Source organism: Ornithodoros turicata, chromosome 9 (assembly GCF_037126465.1).
Source record: "Ornithodoros turicata isolate Travis chromosome 9, ASM3712646v1, whole genome shotgun sequence".
Lineage (NCBI taxonomy): Eukaryota > Metazoa > Arthropoda > Arachnida > Ixodida > Argasidae > Ornithodoros > Ornithodoros turicata.
Genome location: NC_088209.1, coordinates 2881771 through 2906809, shown reverse-complemented (window position 1 = coordinate 2906809; position 25039 = coordinate 2881771). Strand labels below are relative to the sequence as shown.

At 49.9% G+C, this 25039-nt stretch overlaps 2 protein-coding genes and 1 long non-coding RNA gene across 3 annotated transcripts in view; 1 reads left to right on the top strand and 2 right to left on the bottom strand.

Moving 5' to 3' along the window:
- The first annotated feature begins 375 nt into the window (after window positions 1–375).
- On the top strand, window positions 376–5721 carry LOC135369129 (uncharacterized). The gene is made up of 2 exons (XM_064602791.1): window positions 376–624; window positions 847–5721. The coding sequence occupies exons 1-2, from the start codon at window positions 376–378 to the stop codon at window positions 5719–5721; spliced, it is 5124 nt and encodes a 1707-aa protein (XP_064458861.1).
- A 4022-nt stretch (window positions 5722–9743) lies between these two features.
- Window positions 9744–13746, bottom strand: LOC135369200 (uncharacterized). The gene is made up of 2 exons (XR_010414969.1): window positions 13618–13746; window positions 9744–10219 (listed from the first exon to the last, which is right to left on the bottom strand). It is a non-coding gene; the product is annotated as an uncharacterized LOC135369200 (long non-coding RNA).
- Window positions 13747–24633: 10887 nt separating this feature from the next.
- LOC135369199 (uncharacterized) overlaps window positions 24634–25039 on the bottom strand; it is a 45601-nt gene continuing 45195 nt past the window's right edge. The window contains exon 9 of the mRNA XM_064602832.1: window positions 24634–24877. Within this exon, the coding sequence (XP_064458902.1) occupies window positions 24686–24877 (192 nt within the window). The 3' untranslated portion in view covers window positions 24634–24685. The remainder of the gene's footprint in view (window positions 24878–25039) is intronic.

Sequence of the window (25039 nt, the reverse complement as noted above, 5' to 3'; positions counted from 1 at the left end):
ACAACAACAGAAAGTCGCCAGAAAATCACAAATCAAACACAAACTCAAACAACAGAAAGTCGTGATTTCTTAACTTTTTTTTTTTTTTTGTTGTTGTTGTAGTTTCGAGGTGAACGACAAATCTTCGGTATCTAAAAAATGCAGATGGCATTGACAAGACAACGAGCATTATTGTGATCAAAAGAGAGCAGAGTATAATGTGTTTGTTGAGTATGCCGGAAGGGGGCGGCACTGGAGGAAGATGAGCGAGCGAGCGGGTTCGCACGAGCAATAAAAAAAACCGTTCTTCAGTAGAATACGGTCGGGTCAGCCTCCTCTATCCTTAACAATTGGTGCCGAAACCCGGGAGAAGGCTGATCTCTCATATATTCACCCATGGAGAAGCTTCGCCGTAACCGAGCTGTCCTTCGTGGCGCCGTGACGCGGTGCCTGTCATCCGCTACCGAACTCCTGCAACAGCCCTCGGCGGCCCCGTCTGACTTGCAGGTAACCCTGGATGAACTACTCGACAAGGACAGGACTCTTACCGCTTTGAATGATAAAGTCGCAGAGCTCATTGACGACGACACCTACGAGCAAGAAATCAGCACCGCTCTCGATTACCACGAAAAAATTTGCCGTTGCGTAAGTCGGATTCGGTTCCTTCTGAGTTCTCGTACCGCATCTAGCGCTACATTGTCTAGTACCGCTACCCAAGACCAATCAGGAGAGCGCTCAGGCGAAGGGTCGGGTACCGTCAATGCCGCTCCGAACGCTACTGCGAGCAGCTCGCGCTCTTGACCGCAACGGGTTAATCTACCGAAACTCCAAGTGCCGGTGTTCTCTGGTGAGCTCCGTGAATGGCAGGGGTTCTGGGAACACTTCGAAGCAACTATCCATCGACGTCCAGATCTCCCCGACATAGAGAAATTCCAATACCTGAAGACATACTTGAGTGGATCTGCAAGGCGTGCAGTCGAGTGGATTCGCCTTAACGAAACCAACTACCCGGTGGCGGTGAGCGTGCTCACCGAGCGGTTTGGCCGTACCGACGCTCTTGTCGATGAACATATTGATAGCCTTCTTGCCATCGCGCCTATCTCATGTTCGTCTCAGATAACTCGGCTCCGGGACCTCTACGAACAGATTCAGTTCCGCACCAGCTGCCTCGAGAGTCTTGGTGTTCCTGCAGCGGAGTACGCAGTAGTTCTCCATCGGGTCCTCATGCGTTCCCTACCGGAAGATATCGCTGTTCTTTACAGACAGCGCTTGAAGACGCAAGATAAACAGGATGCACCGTCCAGCTCCGCAGCAGGCTCTCGTGCCGAAGAAGTGAACACTGCCATGGAATTTCTGAGGGTCCAAGTGGAGAGCAGAGAGGAGACCAAGGCAGCACGCGTGAAAGAAAACTCGAATCTCGCATCAACCGAACGAGTGCATTCACGGAGCTCCTCCCACCTTCCGACTGCTTTGGCGTTAGCTACAGGGTCCGCCCCTCCCGACCAGCTCACGTGTCCTTTGTGTGACCAGTCTGGTCACACAACCCAGGAGTGCCACGCCTCCTTATCAACCGATGAAAAGCGAAGGAGACTGTCAGCAAGGCGTTGCTGCTTCAAGTGCGGCAAGCGTGGGCACATGGCTCGTCAGTGCCGCACTGCAGCGACACTGAGATGTCGGGCCTGTTCAAGCCGCCATCTGACGGTACTGTGCGACCTATGGAAGAGACCTGACGCAAGGTGTCTACAACCGTCATCCGCCCTCGGGGCCTCGAACTCCCAGTCCACATCTGGACCACAGAGCCCACAGCACGCTACAGCTACCGTGGCTGCGACTCATACGAGCAGCGGGGTCGGTCACCCGATATTACTACAGACAGCGACAGTATGGGCGTCTGAAGAAGGCGGATATGTGCTGCTTCAACCAGAAGCTCGACTATTCCCACGAGTCAACGAAACGAGTCACGAGTCGAAACGACTATTCCCAAGAGTCAAGCTCACTCTTAGCAGCCGATTTACCTCTAATGCAGTCACCCTAGAAGCGCTGGAGGTTCCAGAAGTATGTACCGTAACAACTACCTTGGCCACGGATCTGCCGGAACTCAGTGGGAAGAATCTGCTCTTCGCCGACGAACCTAATTCTTGTACGAGGGAAAACTCTGTCATTAGCGTCCTTATCGGCTCAGACTTCTACTGGAGCGTGGTTACGGGACGTACCGAGCGCCTCGGCGACCGCATGTGTGCCGTGGAGACAATGTTCGGCTGGGTGGTCCAAGGAGTCAACTCAAGTTCCAGCCTTCCAGCACCCATGTGCGGCAACACTGTCGCACTCTTTTTAGGCTACTTCAACATCGCTTGCGGTGACGAAAAAGTGATAGACCCTTCGGAGATGTGGAGACTTGATGCAATTGGCATAACCGATTCAGCTCATTCCCAAGCTACCGAGGAGCGCACGGCATTTGACCAGTTTCAGAGCGCAGTATACAAGGAAGAGGGACGATACGTCGTTCCCTTGATGGTCAAGGCGCCCTACCTTTTGTCCACTACGAACAGACCCGTTGCTGAAGCAAGGCTACAGCGTCAACTTAAACGTTTCGAAGCTCATCCGGACGTGCTGCGAGAATATGACCGCACAATCAGCGAGTACTTCAACGAGGGTCATGCGGAGCGAGTGGAGCCGTCGGACCAAGGTGCCCGTCATGTGTATTACCTTCCTCACCACGCAGTCATACGGCGGGAAGCGGTGACAACCAAGGTTCGTGTCGTGTTCGATGCCTCTTCGCATGAACCGGGAAGTCATTCGCTTAACGATATGCTGGACAAGGGCACAACGCTCGGTGCAGAATTGCTGCAACTTCTTCTGCAGTTCAGGTGCAATCACATCGTCATGACCGCCGACATTCGCAAGGCATTCCTGCAAATTCACGTCCGACGAGAAGACAGAGACCTTCTTCGTTTCTTGTGGATCGAACGACTTCCCAGTAGTGACGATCCTTGCCCAACCATCGTCGAGTGGCGTATGACGAGGGTGCCATTTGGAGCTTCGTCGAGCCCATTTCTACTGTCTGCAACTTTGATGCATCACCTTGAATCTTGGAAGACTATTCATCCAGAAATCGCATCGCGTCTACAAAGAGCCTTTTACGTGGATGATCTAGTTATCGGCGCTTCAACCGAACCTGAAGCACTCCACATTTACCAAACAGCCCGTGCTATTGTGGCGGACGCCAGCATGGAGCTGAGAAAGTGGTGCTCCAGTTCCGAAACGTTGAACGAGCAATTTCGTGCAGACGGTGTCTCCCTCGACGACATCGGTCAACCGTTTGTTAGATGCAAGGTGCTTGGTCTTCCGTGGAACCGATCTGCTGACACTATCGTAATGACCACTCAAAACGTGTCATCTTACGTTGCTACGCAGCCAGCTACCAAGCGAGTTGTACTTCAGACCTTTGCGAGGCTGTTTGATCCTCTTGGGCTTCTTGGACCGTTTCTCGTCCGCGCCAAACTTCTGTTCCAAGAGCTATGGCGGCGCAATTGCACATGGGAAGAAGCTCTACCTGAGGACGTGCATGAACACTGGAAGACCTGGACGTCCGAGCTTAGCGAACTTTCATCGTTCGAAGTCCCACGTTGTGTCATATCTCCTGCAACGCAAGGCGCAAAAGGACAGGAGCTTCACGTATTTTGCGACGCAAGCCCAATGGCATACGGGGTTGCCGTTTATGTGAGGTGCGTCATGTCTGAGAACAGTTTCGCTTCACAGCTCCTCATGAGTAAAGGTCGCATAGCCCCGTTACGGCCCGTTTCGATTCCAAGGCTGGAACTATTGGCCTGCTTGTTGGCAGCCAGGTTATGCCACTATGTCAGACAACTTCCCGAGCTCTCACAGGCCGTGGTTCACCTTTGGACTGACTCTGCGGTCGCATTGCACTGGATATGTGGTGACGCGGTCCGCCAGGAAGTATTTGTACGAAACCGCTCGTCCGAGATTCGCCGCCTAACCAGAGGATTCCACTGGCACCACTGCCGGAGCCAGGATAATCCAGCAGACTTACTTACCCGTGGCGAGCCAGCGTCTTTTGTTTCGCGCAAGACAATTTGGTGGGCCGGACCTGCGTGGTTGACCAATCCTCAGGTGGATTGGCCTACAGATCTCTGCCCTAGTCAAAAGCACGATGACTTGCGCACTGGACTCACCTCTGCCTGTCAGAGCTTAAGCTTGCCGACTTCTCCTCATTTGCACGATCCACTCCTTAGGATTAATGATTACGGACGCCTTACTAAGGTTCTAAGAGTCACCGCTTGGATCAAAAGGTTTCTTCGTAATGCGTCACTCCACACCACGTCCTCCTCCGGACCGCTAACAGCCGCGGAGTTGTGTGAGGCAGAGTTGTACTGGATACGATTTGTTCAGCGCTCTGCGTTTCCTTCAGAAGTCGCTACGTTAGAGGTCGGACAATCTGTCGAGTCTGCTTCCAGTATTCTGACTTTACAGCCCTTCCTTGACAAGAAAGGTTTGCTTCGTGTGGGTGGTCGCCTGCAGGCCCTTGATGCGTCGGAGGAGTTGAAGCATCCTATGATACTACCATGCAACGACCGGTTCACTGAGCTTCTGGTTGAAGCAGCACATATCCGCCTTCTTCATGGAGGAGTCCAGCTAACTTTAATCGAACTCCGCTCCAGGTTTTGGATTCTGAAAGGACGTCGGACAGTGAGGCGGGTATTGAACGCTTGCTTGCCGTGTCGTCGTAGACGCTTGCGTCCGGAGACTGCTCCTCCCGCACCGTTACCGAGGGACCGGATAACCGAAACCATGCCGTTTGACGTCGTTGGGATTGACTTTTGCGGACCACTGTACTGCCGCGCGTCACAAAACACTGACAGGAAGGTGTACATAGTTGTGTTCTCGTGTGCAGTGACAAGAGCGATCCACCTCGAGTTAACGATTGATATGACGGCACAAACATTCCTCCTTGCCGTTCGCCGCTTCGCTTCGCGACGGGGTGTGCCGTCCACCATCTATTCCGACAACGCCAAGACGTTCCGTTACTGCGCTAAAGTACTGCGCGCGCTCTTCGACGACTCTGTCCAAGACCATGCCAGTTCCCTCCGCATCCAGTGGAAGTTTATCGCTGAAGGTGCGCCCTGGTGGGGCGGTTTTTGGGAACGGCTCATTCGTACTATCAAGGACGCACTGAAACGTTGTCTAGGGCGCAGTAGCCTCTGCTATGAGGGGCTTCTCACCGTACTACTCGAAGTTGAGGCGGCCGTCAACTGCCGTCCCCTCACCCAGCTTGCCGACGACACAGAGGACTGCGAGGCTCTGACTCCTTCCCACTTCTTGATCGGAAGGCGCGCCGTAGCCTTACCGGCCAGCCTGGGGTTAGAGGTGCCCAGTTCCACTCCTGCAGGTCTTCGTCGCAGAGTTCGACATAGACAGGCTCTTCTTGTGCAGTTATGGACTCGTTGGAAGAAGGACTATCTCCTGCTTCTGCGTTCTGCACACCACAGTCAACCGAGGGCACATCCACGAATTCGCGTCGGCGACGTCGTGATAGTGGAGGACAATGCACTGCCACCTCTGGTTTGGAAACTCGGACGCATAGTTGGTTCCTTCCCAGGAAGAGATGGTGTCGAGCGCTGTTTCAAAGTACTTCTCCCGAATGGTCAACAGCTCCGGCGTCCTCCCCAACGTTTGTACCTGCTGGAAGCTGACTCGTCCAACGCGGCCGCGGGAGGATGTTGAGTATGCCGGAAGGGGGCGGCACTGGAGGAAGATGAGCGAGCGAGCGGGTTCGCACGAGCAATAAAAAAAACCGTTCTTCAGTAGAATACGGTCGGGTCAGCCTCCTCTATCCTTAACAGTGTTATAATACAAATGAGCCAAGTGACCGCCTTGTACAATTGCGTTTTCCTCGTTAGAGAGGCTCCTGCGTTCGCGAGGAAGCGTGACATCCTGTAGCTGTATCATAAATTGTCTTCAGGTATTAATCAGCCCCCGCTCATCCTCCCCCCTCCCCCAAACAAAAAGGAAAAAAGGAGAGAGCGAGAAAGAAGAAACGAAAACGAAACCTCTGGAATATCTTTCCTAGCCGGTCGCATCAGTGTTCGATGGCTAACTAAAATGGTATACTTCATTAGCTTCACTAATTTTCAAAGATAAGAAGTTGACCCAATGACAGCATTGAAGCCCTTGGAGTCATTGTACATTCTCTATGACCGACACATTGGTTTCTATAATTATGAACCTATCCTCGATAAACTTGGTTTGACAACCTTAGCACATCGCAGAACCTCAGATATCACATTTTCCTGTGCAAAGTAGTACATGTCGTCTTACGCTGTCGTTGGTCTATTTTCTGCCGTTCATTTTAGTTCTTCCTTGTATTTGCATCCTTCTTTCATCATCTTCACACCACGTTCCACGTGCAGTGGTGTAGGGTACACAGCTCCGCGGTGAAACACCCCATCTCATCGTCATCATTTATTGTTGTTGTTGTTGTGCCGTTCACTCCGACCACACCTTTATTTTATGTTTTGTTTGATTGCTCAGTTTAGCAGATACCAACAGACTTCGTAACAGCCATAATGTACACACTTTTGCTCTTTATAACAACCTCAACGATGTTAGTTCTCCTAACAGCTGTCAAGTTTTTAGTTTTTTATATCCTATACCCTTACCACGTGATGTTACACACAAATCTTTGCTCCCCGTATTGTTATTTCTTGTTTGTCTTCTCTTGTAGTCTCTTCTGGGCTGAGCCATTTCCCAAACCTGTCGTTGCGCGTGGCCTTGAACGTAGGCTTCGCTGCAACGTGCTCGTGCGGCGATGGAAGGCTCCTTTACAGGTTCAGAATTTGGAACCCGAATGGGACCTTGAAGATGCCACTATTCATGCCCAAAAAATTGCTCAAAAGTTTTGTCCTGGCAGAGGCAAGATGCCATTAGAGAACGAATGCAAAGCGCTGCCAGCAGAATATGTAGCACGCGCTTTTCGTCCCAGAATACACAGGCTCTATAGGAGCCATTTTAGGTGAAGCCTGCTTTACGTTTTGTCCCTAATTCTTGGGCATGGGCAGTGGACAGTGTCAGACAGTTCTCCGAGCAAGCTAAAGATACGAAACGCTTCGTATTACAGACGGCAGCAAGGCTGTATGATCCAAGGGGATTTATTCCGACATTTCTCTAACCGATAAACTCTGTTTTCAACGCACTTGGCAACTTAAACTTGGATGGGATAAAATTCTACCAGATGACATCAGACACCAATTGGCCAACTGGATCGCAGATACAAGTACCGCGATTTTACGGCTATGGCTGAAGTGACGTCGCCGGCAGCAGAGTGCTGCACGTCTTTGCGGATGCAAGCACGGCAGCGTACGGCGCGGTAGTGTACCTGTGTGTAACGGACTTAACAGGAAGGACGACGACGACACTGGTTCTGAAGAAGTCAATAATCGCTCCACTAAAACAACTGACGCTGCCCCGTCTAGAGTTGATGGCGGGCCTCGTGGCATCACGCCTATTTCAGTACATCAGCGTACATCAGCGTGACCTCAAGCTTGACGTTAGCGGCGTGCTTTTCTGGAGAGACCGTATGATCACACTCCATTGGATCTAGGGCTATGCAGTAAGATGGAAACGGGAACTTATGGCCAGAAAGCCCCCAACGACACAGTTTGCATGCGAAGAACTTGAAGAAGTGAAATCCCAGATGCTAACCACAGCTACTTAAACATCCACAATACCGGTTGTACTTGGCATCAACAAGTACACCTCCGTACTCAAGCTTCATATAGGACAGCATGGGTCCTGCGCTATATTCATAACCTGAAATCGCATGTCAGGAGGAGTGGAGTACTATCAACAGAAGAGATCGAAAGGCTCAAGTTCAATGATAAGGACTGTTCAACGGATGACTTTTCAGCACGAACTGAAATGTATCGAAAAACTTGCGGGCAACTCGCCATTAAGGGACCTAACAGCATTCATCCACAACGACGGGATTATCAGGGCTGGCGGACGTCTACAGTTCAGCCCTGGAACGTACGATGAGCGACATCCCAGGATCATGCCTGGAGATCGTCATTACACGAAGCTACTGGTTCTTCGGGCTCATCACCAACTTTTCATGAGGGCATCAGAGATACACTCGTGCAACTACGAGAGAAGTTTTGGGTTACCCGAGCTCATCGACTTGTAAAAAAGGTCATTCACGACTGCGTGACCTGCAAGCGCTTGAACGCCAAGGCATCAAGCGAAACGGTTGCTCTTTTGCAAGTGGACCGAGTGAGCGAATGCGCACCGTTTGAAGTGGTGGGAATTGATTTTGCCGGAGCTCTGATGGTGAAGGAAGCTCACGGTACCAAGAAACGTTACATCGTCCTTTTTGTATGCGCAGTCACGAGGGCAGTACATCTCGAGTTTTCCAAGGACATCTCCAGCAAGCGTTTTCTACAGGCCCTACGACAGTTCGTCTCACGGAGAGGGCTATGCTGTATTGTGTATTCTGACAATTTTTTATCGTTCAAGAGAAGTAGGAGCGAACTGAAAGAGCTGTGGTTGGTCTTAAGGGATCCGCTGGTGAAAGATCATTTCTCGATGAGCAATATTGAATGGCGGTTCATTATGGAGCGGGCGCCCTGGTGGGGCGGGTCTTACGAACAACTTGTGCGATCCGTCAATACATCGGTGAAGAAGGTACTAGGAAGGAAGCTCCTAGATACGAAAGAGATAATCACCATCCTTACTGAAGTGGAAGCGGTGAATAACTCACGGCCTATAACGTTCCTCTGCAGCAACAGCTCTGAAGAAATGTCAATTTCCCCTGCGACTTCCTCGTCGGTAAACGTCAGACGTCTCTACCAACCCCACAATACAGAGAACTTACGTCAACGAAACTACCATTAGACGAAACTTGGACAAGTTGACAAAGCCTTGCCCACTTTGGGAAAAGATGGCACAAGAAATACTTGGCCGAACTGCGGTCAACTCCTTCGTCGAGAGTTTTCAACTCATCAGCGCTCAAACCTGGCGACATAGCCATAGTAGTATAGAAAGAAGTCCTATAGCCAAGAGTTTTCTCTAATCCAATTCCAATCCAATTCTAATCCAATTCCAATCCAATTCTAAGCCATAATCCAGTTATAATCCAACACAATCCAGTTCTAAGCCAACACAAGCCAAATCCAAAGCCATCTGATTGGCCGCCATTAGCCCCCGCCCACTTCATGTTGATTGGGCCATGCTAAGCCTACTGATCTGATTGGCCACCATTAGCTCCGCCTACTTTACGTTGATTGGCCCATGCTATGCCTACTGATCTTTGATTGGCTTACCGTAGCTCCGCTCCTTCATGCTAATTAGTTGGCTTGGCTCCGCCCAGTTCACGCTGAATGGCCCGTGCTAAGCCTTGACTGATCATTGATTGGTTGACTGTAGCTCCGCCCCTTTATGCTAATTACTCGTGTCTGCCCACTTCGCGCTGATTGGTGCATGCGTATCGCTGAGCACAGCTCCGCCCCTTTATGCCGATTAACTGGCTCCGCTGATTGGTCCATTCGAAGCCTACTGATCACTCTCCACATTTCCAGACTTTCTAAGCCCTCTGATTGGCCGTCCCCCGTTTAAGCCCACCGATTGGCCCCATTCTAAGCCCACTGATTGGCTGACTAAGTCCGCTGAGCATAGCCTTCGTTAGCGCCCGCCAGATGGCGCGCTCGGCAGCGACCCTGCTGCGGCTTTATCTCAGACAGACAAGAAAAAAATACCTTTCAACGTTTATTGAGTACATGTTTGAGAAAAAGCATGGCGGTCTTGGAGAGATTGATTCCTTTGATGCTGGGCATGGTTCCACGGAAGTGACGGATCATGTAGACGTCTCCGGGACAGCGGCTGAGAAAAATTTCGTCCTCCGTGAGCTGGCACATCCGCGTGCACTGGATATCTTCGTAGCTGTCGCTCACGTCCAGCGAGTGAAGGCACGTACGCAGCGATCGAGTAGCGTTCCTGTCCAGGTTAATGCCGGACCGCATAGGTACCACGTGCCACTCTCTGATGGCCAAGATGTCGCCAGGGCATTCGTGCGCGTACGTGTGCTTATCCTTCTCCAGCTTGATGCTCGCAGTACAGTTGCCAGCGTCCAGCGCCAGCGCGCACGAGACGAGCGAGAAGAGAACGAGGTGCCACATCCTTCCAGTGACGCAGGTCAAATGATGCTACTCCTACTCATCCACTGCATTATCTGTGCGGCGGGGGGGGGGAAAGAACGCCAGGTGAAATCTCGCTATATACGTCATCCACTCGAGCTTACCATATTCGCAGCTTCCGTACGTTTAGGAGTCCACGTCATTGTAGAGGTATCGTTTGTCGTCGTATGCCATCAGACTTCTTTTCACATTTCTGATGGTGTACATGCACTGTTTCTTTCCCACTATTGACACCTGTTCGTGCGATACGCTAGCGTGCTTGAATAGGGTATCGCGGTACGTATCATGGAGGAGGTGTTTGTGCACAATGTTCTTTTTGACCCCTTTAGCTCTTGCAATTTGTTTTCCCCCGGCTAATTTGATGGAATACATTTTGGCTTTCAAGCATATTACTTCCTCAATGGGTACGCTACCCGTTTCACTTTTGAACGCGCCAAGTCTACCGCGATTCCTCTCGCTGTACAGTGGATGATCACGATCGAAGGAAGACAAATCTAAATGGTCGTCGGCGATCGCGCGTAACTGATCTTCATAGTCCTTGCAGAATAGGCCGAGGATCAGAGAATCCGTGTCAAAGTAGCACGTAATCACCGGACAAGTGAGCTTACTCAACAGGGTTTCATAGTAGAACGAGTACATGGTTAACTTACTCAGTTCTAAAATCGTGAAGCCAATCTGCAGGGGGAAATCGCATCGCACTTTTCTTTTGCGCATTTCGTACATGACGCAATTGGGGGACAAAATTTCCATTCGCGCGCATTCCACCTGGCTCCCGAGGCGACTCGCCGTCTCCTCATCGAAGGCTACTCGAATGTCCCGCATATTAAATTTATTTAGTAGCGTACGCCCGAAGACCGCATTATTTGAGATTTTATAGAAATTTTTCTCAAACGTCGTGCTCGATGCGACGCGTCTGGCAACATTGTCCTCGATGTAGGGACGCAGGAATGGTGCCTGACGAAATTTTAGAATTCGGTGAATTTTTGTCACCCGCATGCCCAGTCTACAATAGAGAGCGAGCAGCGCGTAATGAACAACGTACTCGACCTTGTCCTTGCACGTGAGCAGCAGCTTTTTGCTGTTCGCCGGCTGATACATTAACTCTTCGAGGAGCTCTCGCTGGAATGGCGGGAGCCATTCCTTCGGGACGACCGCCTTCTCAGGAGCCAGGGGGAAGTACCGCGTCAGCGCGTGGATAGATTTTGGATACTCCAAATCGCACACGTACACGTATCCCACATCCGAATCTGTGGGATGACGCATAAAATCCACGGAGCTAAAATCCTCGACCCATTCGAAATCGCCGACGGGGAGGTGCTTTATCATACTGAATCCGTAAAGATTGTTGCAATCTATGTACGATATGTACACCTCCTCTTTATCGGGATCGTAGCCACTGCACAGCGGGTTGTTAGCCCGTAAATGACGCCTGCTCGCCTGACAGAGTCCGCCTCTAACACCCGATTCGATGGTCCGGTACATGTCCTCGTCGATGATCAGCTCCAATTTTGCCCGCGTGTAATTTAGAGCGCATTGCCACGAATAGGATGCCAGAGAAACGCAATGAAGCAATTCCAAACCGCGCGCGTCGTAGCACAGGCGTCGGAAGTGCTGCATTACGTCAGCATGTAACAGGGCATCCGTTTTCAGGTACAATGCATTATAATCCCTCAGATTCGAGCATCCAAAACGTTCAAATACGTGCAGCGCGTACTGATAGTCTTCATCGCTTATATCCTCCCCCGTCAGATCGTTTCGAAAGGCGGATTTTGCCGGCAGAGCCAATTCGTCGTAGACCGCGAACGAGCTCACGTGGCTGTACGGGAATACACCTTTACGAAGCAAAATTTTGTAGTCGTCTCCAAATACCTGCTTCAGGCATTGGAACGCCTCTGCGCCCCCCATGGATTTGACGGTTTCCACGAGCTCTCCCAGCGACGAATTTAGGTACTGCATGGTATCTCTGAATAGGAAGGTGCCAATTTCGAACGATCGGATTTTTTCCATGGAACTGGCCACGATGAAGGGAGCTCGCTTCCACCCGAGAAGGTGAAATTCCCGCAGTAGTCCGGCCAAATCGTAGGCCAGATTGTGCACCATGATGGGCAGTTTTTCTCGCGTCGTGCACGCCACGTTACAGGGGTTGCACAGCGTCGCGATGTAATTTGTCTCGCCGGCAGTACAACGCTTGGAATGGTCGTGGTGCCGGACACGGGGTAGATCTTGCGCGAACTCCCGCCCGCAGTACGCGCAGTGGGTGGCAGCTCTGTGTCGTGCTCGTTGCTCATCATTCAGCACCATTTCCGCGGGGCAGGCGTTCAGGGCGATCATCTCGTCCCGCATTTCCATCAAAGCTCTGACGCACTGCCTCGCAGAATCTTCACCGTGGTGCGTCCTGATGCGCATCACCTTCGAGTCGTGGGTGCGTACGAGCACGGCACAGAAGCTCGAGGTGACGTGACGCTGCATGCCAACACCACTGGGCGCGAGCACGCTCTCCGTGTCCAACGCGACGACGTAGTTGTACTGCTGCTTGTACTGTATTTTAGTAAACTCTACAAAGTTTTTGCCCGGTTCGCAAAATTCCAATATGATTTCGTTTACGTCCGCGCACAGGCGACGATGTTTCGCCATGCTCTCTTCCTTGTTAAAAGAGCGCGTGCAACGCTCGCAGACGAAACGCTTGTCTTTCCTAATCAGTAACCGCTCGAGGGACTTGATTCCAAAAAAATGCTGGTCTATAGCCAATAAGTGAATTTTCTTTTCATACTCGAGTTTTGGAGGTCGCGACACGTGCACTCCCTGATCGACGTACTCGTATACGTACACGGATATCATGTTTTTGTCTTCGAATTCGTCCAGGTCAGAGTAGGAAACGGGGAAGCGACTAGGCCACCAGTACTCCGCTGCATAATTTTCATATTTTTTTGACCATGTATTCCAACTCTGTGGATGCAGGAGGGCGAGCGTGTTGTATTTAAAACACTCACCCTCCTTACGTGCCGGTAAATGAATATTTGTTAGCACGTTCCTGCGCTTAGCCAAATGATCGCGAAGTGTCCCATTGCATCCGAATTTTTTCGTTTTCACGGCGGAAATGCACATTTGAACGTTTTGGACGTCGGTGGACACGAACCCGCTCCCTTCCCGCTGATAATTTTCTACGCGTCCCGTGGACTCCTGAATCACATCCATCAGGGTATTCGCGATGGCTCCGTCGCTGTGGACTTCGCGAGCAAACGCCATAAAGTGGGCAATGTGCGCGATTATCTCCCCACGAGTTTCCTTTACCATTAAAACATCCGAACAAATGCAAAACCTAAAGGGTATTCTTTGCGCTCTCAATATAGCGAACATATCGTGAAAGTGACTCATTAAATATTGTCGCAAATCCTCTACTCCATGATCGTGAACAGATGCCAATAGCACGTACCTTTTAACGACACCTCTAAATGCACTGTCAGTCTGGAAGAAGGGCAGGAAAGATGTATCCACGTCGGGGTGCGATCGCATCACGTGAGCAGACAGTGTAGGAGGTGCGCCGTCCCGAGAATCGTCGTCCGATTCATCCGATTCATCCTCGATATCGTGAGGATCAAAAAAGCAGAACACACACCGAGGCACTGAAAATAAACGGATCCGTAAGAAACGTGCAACAAGTGAGGCGAATAACTTACTTTTGAAGCGAGTGAAAGCAGACTGTTCCCCCCTGAGGCGATCGCACGGCTTATAAACCAGCAGCCATGCTGCATGTCAGAACACGTTGGGGCCATGTGTTTTATATCAAAGCTCGCATATTCCCATGCTTTGGCAGTCGTAAATCATGTGTTCCGAGAAATGAGGTCACGGAGGAGAAATGAGGTCACGGAGCTTCATCGTCCATCCCAACACGTTGGAGCCATCTGTTTTATATCAGAGCTCGTGTACTCCCATGCTTTGAAGGTCGTAAATCACGTTCTCCGAGAAATGAGGTCACGGAGCTTCATCGGCCACTCTGCACGTCAGAACACGATGGGGCCATCTGTTTTATATCAAAGCTCGGGTACTCCCATGCTTTGGTAGTCGTAAATCATGTGTTCCAAGAAATGAGGTCAAGGGGCCTCCGCGGTCGTGGTGCACGTGTCAACACGTTGGGGCCATGTGTTTTATATCAAAGCTCGCATATTCCCATGCTTTGGCAGTCGTAAATCATGTGTTCCGAGAATTGAGGTCACGGAGGAGAAATGAGGTCACGGAGCTTCATCGGCCATCCCAACACGTTGGGGCCATCTGTTTTATATCAAAGCTCGCGTACTGCCATGCTTTGGAGGTCGTAAATCATGCTTGTCAAGAAATGAGGTCATGGAGCCTCGGCCGCGGCGCTGCATGTCTCAACAAGTTGGGCCATCTGTTTTATATCAGCAAGCTTTCTGTAACCAAAAACAAAGGGTTCGCTTATGCACTTTGGTTTCCAAGAAGTTCCAAATGTCCTTCGCTTGCGCGCGCGCGCATCATAAATCACATGCTGTTCCTGCGTGATTGTGTAAACAGAATCGCACCACCCTTGCGCTCCTCCAGGGGTGCTTTATATAAAAGTTGCGATATATACAACTCATTTGAGGTCTGTGAAGCTACTTCCGTCGGTTGACTCTCGGTGAAGCGCACAACGAGAAAGGTATGTTTCACTATTGTCTTGAAGATGAGGAAAGTTAGGTAATAGTTGTCCTCATTTTCAGTTCATTTGGCGTGCGTAGAAACTTGCGCTGAGAGATATGTCATCTATTTTCGAGAAGCTGGATAAACTAAAGAAACCCGGTGATGGGGACATTCAGAAAATGAGCACTGTTCCGAACAACGAAAAGCTCGACGTGTTGGACTTGCGCAAAGTGGATACTATGTACGGGGAGTCCGTGTACGTGGAACTCCTGATGGACAACGATAAACGCGTAAAGGTGTACCTACCCAGTCGTTTTAAGCGACTGACAGATGAAGATTTGCAAGAAATGCGAGAATTACCAGATCTGAAACTAGAGAAGAAGGAGAGATTCAGGGATGGTAAAAGAGTCGCATCGCCCGACATCATCTTTACTCACGCGAAGAAGAAGTGACCGCGAGACCAGCGAAAGTCCGCGTCCCATATGTAATCAGCAGTAAAATAAAAATACATGTATTTCTGATTTTAAGTGTTGCGCTGTTGTAATGGATTAGGAAGATAGGCTGATATGATGGGAAGCTGTATTGATAGAATGATATGATAGGGAGCTATAGCGTGTATTCATTGACTAAGCAAGTATAGTTTGTGGGGGAGCTATAGAGAATAAAGGACACCAGGCGTTTTTAAGTGACAAACAACTTTTCTAGCAGCTTTATTGATTTTAGGTCATTAGCGGCGAGATTATCGGAAAACAGGGATACAATGCTCTTCAGTGATTTCCCTTTCGCCAACAATGTCGCCGCGATACAACAGTACACACCACACATTGGAGAATACAGGCTTTGGATACAGACATCATTATATTCGTCGACGGTGAGGCGTTTCAACTCGGGTTCGATGGGCGGCAATCCGAAGGAATCAAAGTAGATGAGGTCATCCTTCATTTTCGCGTACAAAATCCAGTGCTCCCCAGCTTGCTGTCGCCGATCGGTGTTCACCACGATTATACCCGGTCTATCCAGTGCGGGCAGACGGTCGTCTCGAGCGTATACACCGCGAAAGAGCGCCGAAGTGTAATCGTTGTACTTCAGGAGTCTCTCGATATCTTGCTCGAACATTGCTAATCCAGTGTGACGTTCCTGTTCTTATCGATGGACATAATTCGCACACTCTCGGACAGTATCAATACGGTCGTGGGTTCGGCTAAGGCACGTCGGAACTTGAGTTGCAGACGAACGTTTCCACGCCTGATCGGTGACAGGTGGACGGAGGATTGATCGGGATCCAGATCGTAGTACAGTAGGAACTTGTTTCCAACGTAGTGGTCGTATTCGTAGGAGACGTGCTTCTCACACAGCTGCTCCAGGAGGTTGAAGTATCTTCGGTGGTTCAGGTTATTGTTGAAGTCGAACGTGTCTACTGGCTGCGTCCCGTTCACGGTGAGCGTCGCCGACTCAATGTCGCAGTTCACGAATCGGTACGGGTCCCGATTGAATGCTCCCTGGTAGGCTAGGGTGGGCACGAATGCGACCACCACCTTAGACGGTATCTTCTCTGGAAATAAATCTTCCAGGCATGCATCCAGGTTGCCAACTGGTAGCGAACGAATACGCGATTCACTTCCGGCCAGTGTGTAGAGAGCCTTGCGCTTCTGCAATTCCGTTTCGTGTCCGAGGAATAGGCTGGGAGACACGGTGATTTTCTTTATGTACAAAGTGGCACTCATGATTTCCACTTTATGCGTGTGCTGCTCCTGATCGGTCTTCATAATGCGGAACGCGTCGGAGCCTTGATAAAAAAACAAGCCTAATTTCCACTCCCGATATGAGTAGCTTAGGCTGCAGGAAAATGTCCGAGTTGATCTTGGAAACCAGGTCGATGGTCTTGCCGCCACGTGTGAGGTTGTATCGTTCGGCCGGTCCACGAGCGCGAATGTTGTTTTCCGTTTGACGCGCTTCTTCTTGCGTGTACAGACCTGCTTTATGCACGGTATTTTGCTCCGTGGTGCTGGCATGAAGCAAAATATCCAAGTAGCTTCTATAGCTATACAAATCATTATTCGTAATCATGGTCTGATTCAAGAAGACGGCTACGTTCTTGAAAAGCGAGCTGGCGAACGCGTTGACGGGGTAGACCTCGTCGTAGGTCGTCCGATCGCCAGCCTGTGTTTCCGGTAGCGAACCATCGTCACGTACGATGCGGACTTTCGTCACTATGTACGCGGAGTTCAAATCGAGATAGTGGTGCCCCAAATTCGAAAGCTGGAACTCTATGACGGAGGATATGTCAGCGACCGGGTAGAATACCTCATATTCCCCCTTCAGTATATGCCACTGCGTTCCCGGCAAGGAAAATAACTGTGTTTCCGACTTATCCAACAGAGGAGTGTCGGGATGTACGACGTTAATCGTGTCCATCTCGCAACTAAATTGTGGCCGCGCAACCAGCGTGATTTATGCCGTCGAAGACGTCTGGTTTTCTCCTCTTTCTTCGCCCGCCAGCACCCCCGAGGTCGCGGAGAATTTCACGGCCCGTATCTTTCGCCGATCTCTTAAGCGCACTTCGGAAAGAGTCTCCCTCCGACAGATTTTTGGCCACGCGCTTAGCGGCCGCAACAGCCGTCTTTTTTAAGTAGGGCGATACGCGTTTAAAGAGTGGAATAGCGAAACGCCCGAGCTGAGAAAAGAAATTGCCTCCCCTCTGGTACAGGTGCGACCTGTATACCGTTGGAACGCCAAATCCGTAGATTGGTACCGCTTTAGTGTACATGCTTAAAGTGCAGCGTCAGAGTCGATCTACCGCGATTTTGTAGCGGTAGCTTGCGACCCGTGTCGTCGCGTATAGAGACGGTGATTGAGGAAATTTCGCGCTGCACTAACTTAAAATACTGAACGGGTAGAAAGCTGAAACTCAGTTGTTCTTTCGTTCTATCGTATACGAATGGAATTAATTTCAGTATCGGATGCCGCCCGTTTCCCACTACGGAGGGCGCGACGAGATCCGTGTATATCATAATACAGTTAATGGGAAGATCTATGGTCACTTCGTCGACGCCCGTATCGTTTTCCGTAAATACGGTTTTCGCGCCGAAACCCAGTAGGTACGCAAAGTAATCGGATAATGTAAGCGACACGTTTTCCCGCAAGCTCAACGAACACTTCCTCGCCCACGCATCGTACGTGAGGGAAGCCTCCGGCTGCAGACGCTCATGGATAGCGCTCACGAGAGCTTCGGGTGTTTCGTAGTAATTCGGTGGAAGTGAAATTCGCCGACTTTCCGTCTCTCGAGTGTTTATGTGGATGCGGTACGTCTTCACTATGGGATTACACGTGATGCGCTTTCGGGATCCTTCAACATGGATGTGCTTCACCTGAATGAGGTCCAGGAACTCGGTCGACAAGTTGAAATTCGCCGGGAGAGAGAGCGAGTAAGTGTTGTCTTTGTATTCCACCCGTGATTCTGTATCGTTCGTCGCTCTGAAGAATTCGTTGAATGTGTCGGTAATGAGCGATCGGGGTTCTAAAATTAGATCGTTATTGATCACTATCACCCGGCGAACTCGCATCATAACGGCTCTTTCCTCCGCGAGCGGTAACACGTTTGGGACAGCGCGTACTCTACCGCCCTCCGGGTGATCTCCATCGATGTCGACGATTCCAAAGGCGAGATGCAGCGGTCTGTCGATTAATTTCACCGAGCGCACGCGCGACGGTAGCTTAAACACGTAGTGATCTTCCTCGTAAGTCCATTCTATCCCATATTCGGGGAATATTTTATTCAATAGCGTGTTCGAGTCTTCGAACGTGAGCTGTTTTGTTTGCCACTTCTCCGTTGATAGCGTTATCAGGTTATCAGGCGCTTGGTTCACGTTCAGGAAGCTGTTGGGAATGGAAAACCCCTCTAGACCGACGACGTACGAATCATCCAGGTGTAGCGGCTTATCTAACGCGATCGTGAAGTCATTCAGCGTGTTGGACGGGTACAGGTCCATGCTGGCGTTCGAGAGCAGATACACGTAAAATTCATTTTCTGACATCGCTGGCGGGCACCCAAGAATCGTGATCTTTGGCGTATCCGAACCAACGAACCAAGTAGTGCAATACTCCGTTAATTTTCTTCTTTCTAATCACCGCGGATATGAGTCGCTTATCGTACGAGGAAAGATGATGGACGGGCTGCAGCTCCTGCTCGTAGAATGATCCCAGTATTTCTTTTCCCGTCGAATCTTTCACGTACACTACGGGCGGATCGGTCTTTCTCGTTCGCGACACCTCGAACACTTCGGCCGTCCACCTTTGATCGTAGCCTTTGGCGAACACGCCGCGATCTAACGCGAGCCTCACCTGGTCCCCTGATTTATACTTGCTCTCGCGCGGGGTCGTCTTACGATTCAATCTGTTGAACAGAGCTACTCTGTTCCGTACAGCGTACAGAGTTCCGGCGTTCACGTTTTTCGGCTTTTCGCCCGTGACAGAGTGTACCGAGTCGTTATAGTCGGCCACTATCTTCGGCAGCGCGTTGATATAATTAAACTTCCCCGTACTAGTGAAATGCCTGGCTATTCTTTCTCTAATTGTTCTCTGCACGCGTTCACAGGAGGCCGCTTTCATTCCGCTTTGTGTGCTATAGTGATTTAGTAGCGACTGAAAGTACTGACGAACTGGGGAACCCCAAAATTCGCTCCCGCGATCCGTGAGCAAATTCTTTGGAATTCCGTGACGGAAAACTCGTTGGAAGGCTTTCTTTACGTCTTGCGGGCGCTTTGTGCGAATGGGGACCATGTACAGGTACCTCGATAGCGTATCTATGACCGTTAGGATGTACCTGAAGCCCTTGTTAAATTTCTGATATTTACGCATATCCAGAAGGTCTGCCTGATATAAATCCCGCACGTGAGTTGCGATGATGGAGCGCCGCTTAAATTTTTTCTTCACTGGCTTGTGAAGGGTGTAAGCATCTTCTTTTTTCAGCTGTTCCACGGCTTCTGCGTGCGTGAGCCTGTGATAACGTCGGTACCGATCAACTCCACCTAACCCTTTCTCCTTGATCTTTCTATAGGGCCCCATATTTGCTCCAGCGAGCAATTCGCTGTATTTTCAAAGCGCTTATAATTTTCGATACTTTTTTGTACCAGCGGGGTTTCTTGATGAGCGCGCTACGACGTGCTAAGTAGCTCACGAGAGCCACAATGTTTGAGCGATTGATTCGCTTCCCTCTATATACTAGCACATCATCCGCCTGCCAGGTGAATACTTTCTTCAATTCTTTTAGCACAGATTTCGCGCGTGCTTTATCAACGCCGGAGGGTAGAAGATTAAAATCGAATGGATTGGGTTCCGGTTCGGGCTCCGAATGGACAGGTTCCAGAGGAGGAGGAGGAGGAGGATGATAGTGAGCTCGCTTCAGCAAGTAATAGAGGGCTTCCAGTATTTTGCCCACTTTTACATCGTCCGAATCGTTAGATTTCAGAACTTCACCTATTTCTATTCTATGAGCCATGACCGATGGCTTTGGATATCGCTCGCCCGGCGACTCCCGCCACGAGACTTGATAGCCCTGAGAGGAGCAGTGGAAGTATGGGAATGAGACCACCTCGTTGTCCCCTAATATATTTCTTCAACTGCCTGGGGCACTTATGAAGTGACTTGTAGGCGAGGAAGCGGAGGATTTTTTTGTGTTTCTTCAGGTTTTTATGAAGTTCCGTCGAAAGTGGGATATTTCCGCGTAGAATATTCAGACAGATTTCCGAAAGGATTCGAATGTCGTCGCAGCTGAGCTCTTTAAGTAACTCTGCGCGGTGCGTCGGTTTGCTGGCGGCCAATACTTTGAGGAGCGTGAGATGTCTTCTAAGATCGGCCGTCATTTCGCGGGCGTAAACAGGAACTGCCGGTCGTGCGGTAAAATACCCGTTCGCAGGCTACGAGAGGGAGGTGTTTGCGCGTGCAGATCCACAACTAAATAACCGTGCGCCTTCTCCGTCGCCTGGTTATATGCATCGAGAAAATAGGAAAGCCCCTGTTTCCCGAATACCTGACGTCCGAAGGTTTCGATCTGTTGTACGGACCGCGCATTCCGGAACAATACGATATAACTGGCGTTCAGCGATATCGTTCGAAAAGCGGCGTTATGATAGAACAAGGCTTGTGTGATCAGGATCACGGACGCATTCTTATGATGGCTACCATGTACAAACAACGACTCTACCTCCGATAGAACCCCCTTTTCCGTGATTTGATCGTCAATAACTATGAGAGTGGGATATCGCTCATCCCAATCTGCGGGTATCCTGTCCATAAACTCCACACCGTTGAAATCCTTTTCCCAGCCGGCTGCGTACTTTCGTACGTAGAGTATCTTCTGCGGTGGAATGCTAAATAATTCGGGGTGTCTCATTATATTCTGCGTGAGCACCGTCTTCCCACACATGGACGCGCCGGAGATGAGAATTCGAGCAGGGTGCTGGAACTGCATGCGCATCGTGGAATAACTTGAGGAGACTGTGTAGCGAGGTGTGATGCATCTTTATTTTCATCCATAGCTCCTAGAGCGATTGATGATCGTCTCCAGGACTCTTATTTCTTCCTGACATAGTTCCTGAAGCTCGCGCAGTGATTGCTCCCTGTAAGCCGACAGGTACTCATCCAAGATTTCGCGTATGATTTCCCGCAACTTGTTTGCGGTGATACGGGAGCGCAATATGTGGCAGCACATCTCGACGAAGTTCTCTCGCTCGTGTGATGCCTCGAAGCGGAACAGCACGGAGTTGATGCACCTGAGTCGAGCCATCTGGTGGCACGAGGTAAGTTTGGATGTATGAGATAAAGCCGCAGCAGGGTCGCTGCCGAGCGCGCCATCTGGCGGGCGCTAACGAAGGCTATGTTCAGCGGACTTAGTCAGCCAATCAGTGGGCTTAGAATGGGGCCAATCGGTGGGCTTAAACGGGGGACGGCCAATCAGAGGGCTTAGAAAGTCTGGAAAATGTGGAGAGTGATCAGTAGGCTTCGAATGGACCAATCAGCGGAGCCAGTTAATCGGCATAAAGGGGTGGAGCTGTGCTCAGCGATACGCATGCACCAATCAGCGTGAAGTGGGCAGACACGAGTAATTAGCATAAAGGGGCGGAGCTACAGTCAACCAATCAATGATCAGTCAAGGCTTAGCACGGGCCATTCAGCGTGAACTGGGCGGAGCCAAGCCAACTAATTAGCATGAAGGAGCGGAGCTACGGTAAGCCAATCAAAGATCAGTAGGCATAGCATGGGCCAATCAACGTAAAGTGGGCGGAGCTAATGGCGGCCAATCAGATCAGTAGGCTTAGCATGGCCCAATCAACATGAAGTGGGCGGGGGCTAATGGCGGCCAATCAGATGGCTTTGGATTTGGCTTGTGTTGGCTTAGAACTGGATTGTGTTGGATTATAACTGGATTATGGCTTAGAATTGGATTGGAATTGGATTGGAATTGGATTAGAGAAAACTCTTGGCTATAGGACTTCTTTCTATACTACTAGCCATCATCCACGATGAGAAACAAGCACAGCCGCTCTGGAAGTTGCGTGGGATTGTGGACGCATTCTGCGGCAGAGATGAGAAAGTCAGGGCTTGCACCATACGCCTACCTGATGGGGCTTTGCGAAGAATACCGGTGCAACTGCTGTATCCGCTAGAACTGGCCGACGGTTAAAATGTGCGTAAGCCTTTTTTTTTCGGGTGGGGGGGGAGGTTGTTAGAACGTTTTTGCGTGTAACAATTTTGTGCTGGTGGATGGAAACGTGTTAGAAAGGGAAGACGACAACGACCGTGCAAGGGCACGTTAACTTTTTGTGTGTATGTGTTTGTAGCTTTCTTACTTCAGGTACCGCGAGACATGGTCGCAAATAAATGATGCTGCGATAGAATGATTGAGTCCCTGTCTTTGAGCGAATCTCCCCAACGAACGATTTCACACCTTTCTCCTGGCTCGGTAATCATTCTTCCGCTCGTTCTGTCCCCAATTATGTGGGTAACTGACAAAACTGGTTTACGGCGGCAAAGAGACAAGGCGCTGACTCCTACTGACCTGCAACCCAGAATTAGTTTTCCTTACGTCATCGGTGATGTGTCATCATACTTCATCGTCCCCGTTATACACGGAGTGGCAAGCTAAGGGGGCGTTCACACGGGCAGATTTTCAGCACCAACTCAGACCAACTCGAAGCAACGTCTTTGGACCAACTTCAAGACGGTGCCGTCTCCACGTTCACACGTACCAACTCGTTAGCTCCGCCCACAACCAACCCTACGGCAATCGGGGAGTATGGGTTCAAGTACAACCGCTGGTGACTTTCTTTTAACTGTCATTAATCAAAACGAAGCCTTTTTATTTCGCCAGAAGGTCACCAGTATCTAAAAAAAATGCCTACTCATATGTTTATATAGCGCTAGTAAAAGAAAAAAAAGAAAAACTAGTACCCTTGCAGGATTTGAAGCCATGCCAGGCAGTACGACAGGAATGAAATCGCTTGACGCCCTCGAGGGTTACGTGGCAATGCTCCTCACGTTAATTGGTTAGACCACCACCAACTCTCCGAAGTTTTCGCTCGGCGACCGATTCCCAGCAACTCGAGTTGGTCATGGTTGGTGATGTCGGCCGACTGCCACCAACTCCAAAGTTGGTCAGAGTTGGTGTAGAAAGTTTGCCCGTGTAAACGCCCGCCAAGGGTGAATGCGCGGAGCCATGTTCGTGTGAGTTTGTATTTTTTTTTCTTGTAGACAAATTGCACACACCAAAACCTTTAGCGCTATTCAGCGCTAACGTACTTTCAAGAAACGTCTTAATCTGAGAAGTTTAAGGATGGTCTTCTGTATTCCTCTAAGCACATACAAAAAAAAGAAATGAAATGTGGGAAGTGCTTCCTGGTTGTATGGAGTAAACATATGGAGTAAACAATATAATAACTGAGTCTACGTTGCGAGGCCACTGAGTGTGGAGTACACAGCACAGCGTGATGTTCCTGATTCTGGCAAGTGTGAGGATAGCTCAAGAAGTGGGAACTGTGGCACAACTCATCATAACATCTGTTGGGGCCAGGGAACAGGACGTGCATACCGTGATTTGAAGATACTACACTCCTAAAAATGAACTTCAGCACATAGCACGCTCCTAGCCAAACCATCATCCCGAATGACAACGTTCTCGGCTCTGATTTGTTGAAAGTAGGAGGCGGAGCCTATTCTGTGCCGTGCATAATGGCCATAGAATAGTATCCGCCTGCCGTTTCCAACAAATCTGGGGTGAGAACGTTGCCATTCGGGATGATGGTTGGCTAGGAGCGTGCTAGCGAGAAAAGAAGATGACAAAACCCAGGAATCGGGCCTCGCTCGAAGGCTATGAGCACTGCTCGGACTTCTCATCAACTCTGGCAGTGTCATAGGGCAGTGACTGCCTTAGATCGTAACTTCCGGCCGTCTTCATTCCTTCATCTGTTATCACATCATCTCATCTCATCCTGGCTACAGTCGTGACGCAGCCACATCCGTGATGCCAACAACGGCAAGCCAGTTTACCACCACCACCACCAAAATGACAAAACTTAATCGCAGTGAGAGAGACAGCAGACCATACAACAGAGGCTAGTAGACGCTATCATGGGCCTGCGGAAAGACCCTCTGAAAATAATGACTCCACGTGGGAGCTCTTATCACTACAATTCGGAGTTCTTGAAAGACAATAAACTTTGGAAAGCATCCTCCGATTAGGTTGGAATCGTTATGAGTAATACGAACTTGGCTGCAAGTACCAAGAAAATAAATAACAAATAGTGGACAAAAGTACCTCACATTTCTTCAGTTTTTTCTTTTATTTTTTTGCAGTCACAATATAAAAACAGCTAGTGATGCGGAGGAAGGACATCAGCGCCCTCCGCTTTAAGGAAGTCGATGACAGTTTGCAGACGATCCCTGACTTTGTTGTTATTATTCGGACAATTCCAGTCGAAAGTGTCTCTGTCCACGTCGAAGATCGCCCATCCTTGTCGTGGGAGCCCAGAGATCTTGGCCACTGCTTTTTTCACTTCTCGCAGCTAAAAAGAGGTAAAGTTCTTGTGTGAGGGTAGAGAAGAGGTAGAATTTAGGTTCGTGCTTTCGTACATTTTTTATATATTTTTTCTTTTTTTTCCCGTTTCCCTTCAAGATGGCGGTAGCCCCAGGAAAAAAAGCTATATTTCTGTAGTTGAGAACACCTG

What these genes read in the sequence shown, in the direction of transcription:
- LOC135369129 (XM_064602791.1), top strand. Translation starts at nt 376, where the DNA reads ATGGAGAAGCTTCGCCGTAACCGAGCTGTCCTTCGTGGCGCCGTGACG. An exon ending in ACGAAAAAATTTGCCGTTGC is followed by an intron (nt 625 to 846) that starts GTAAGTCGGATT and finishes CGTGAATGGCAG; the next exon opens with GGGTTCTGGGAACACTTCGA.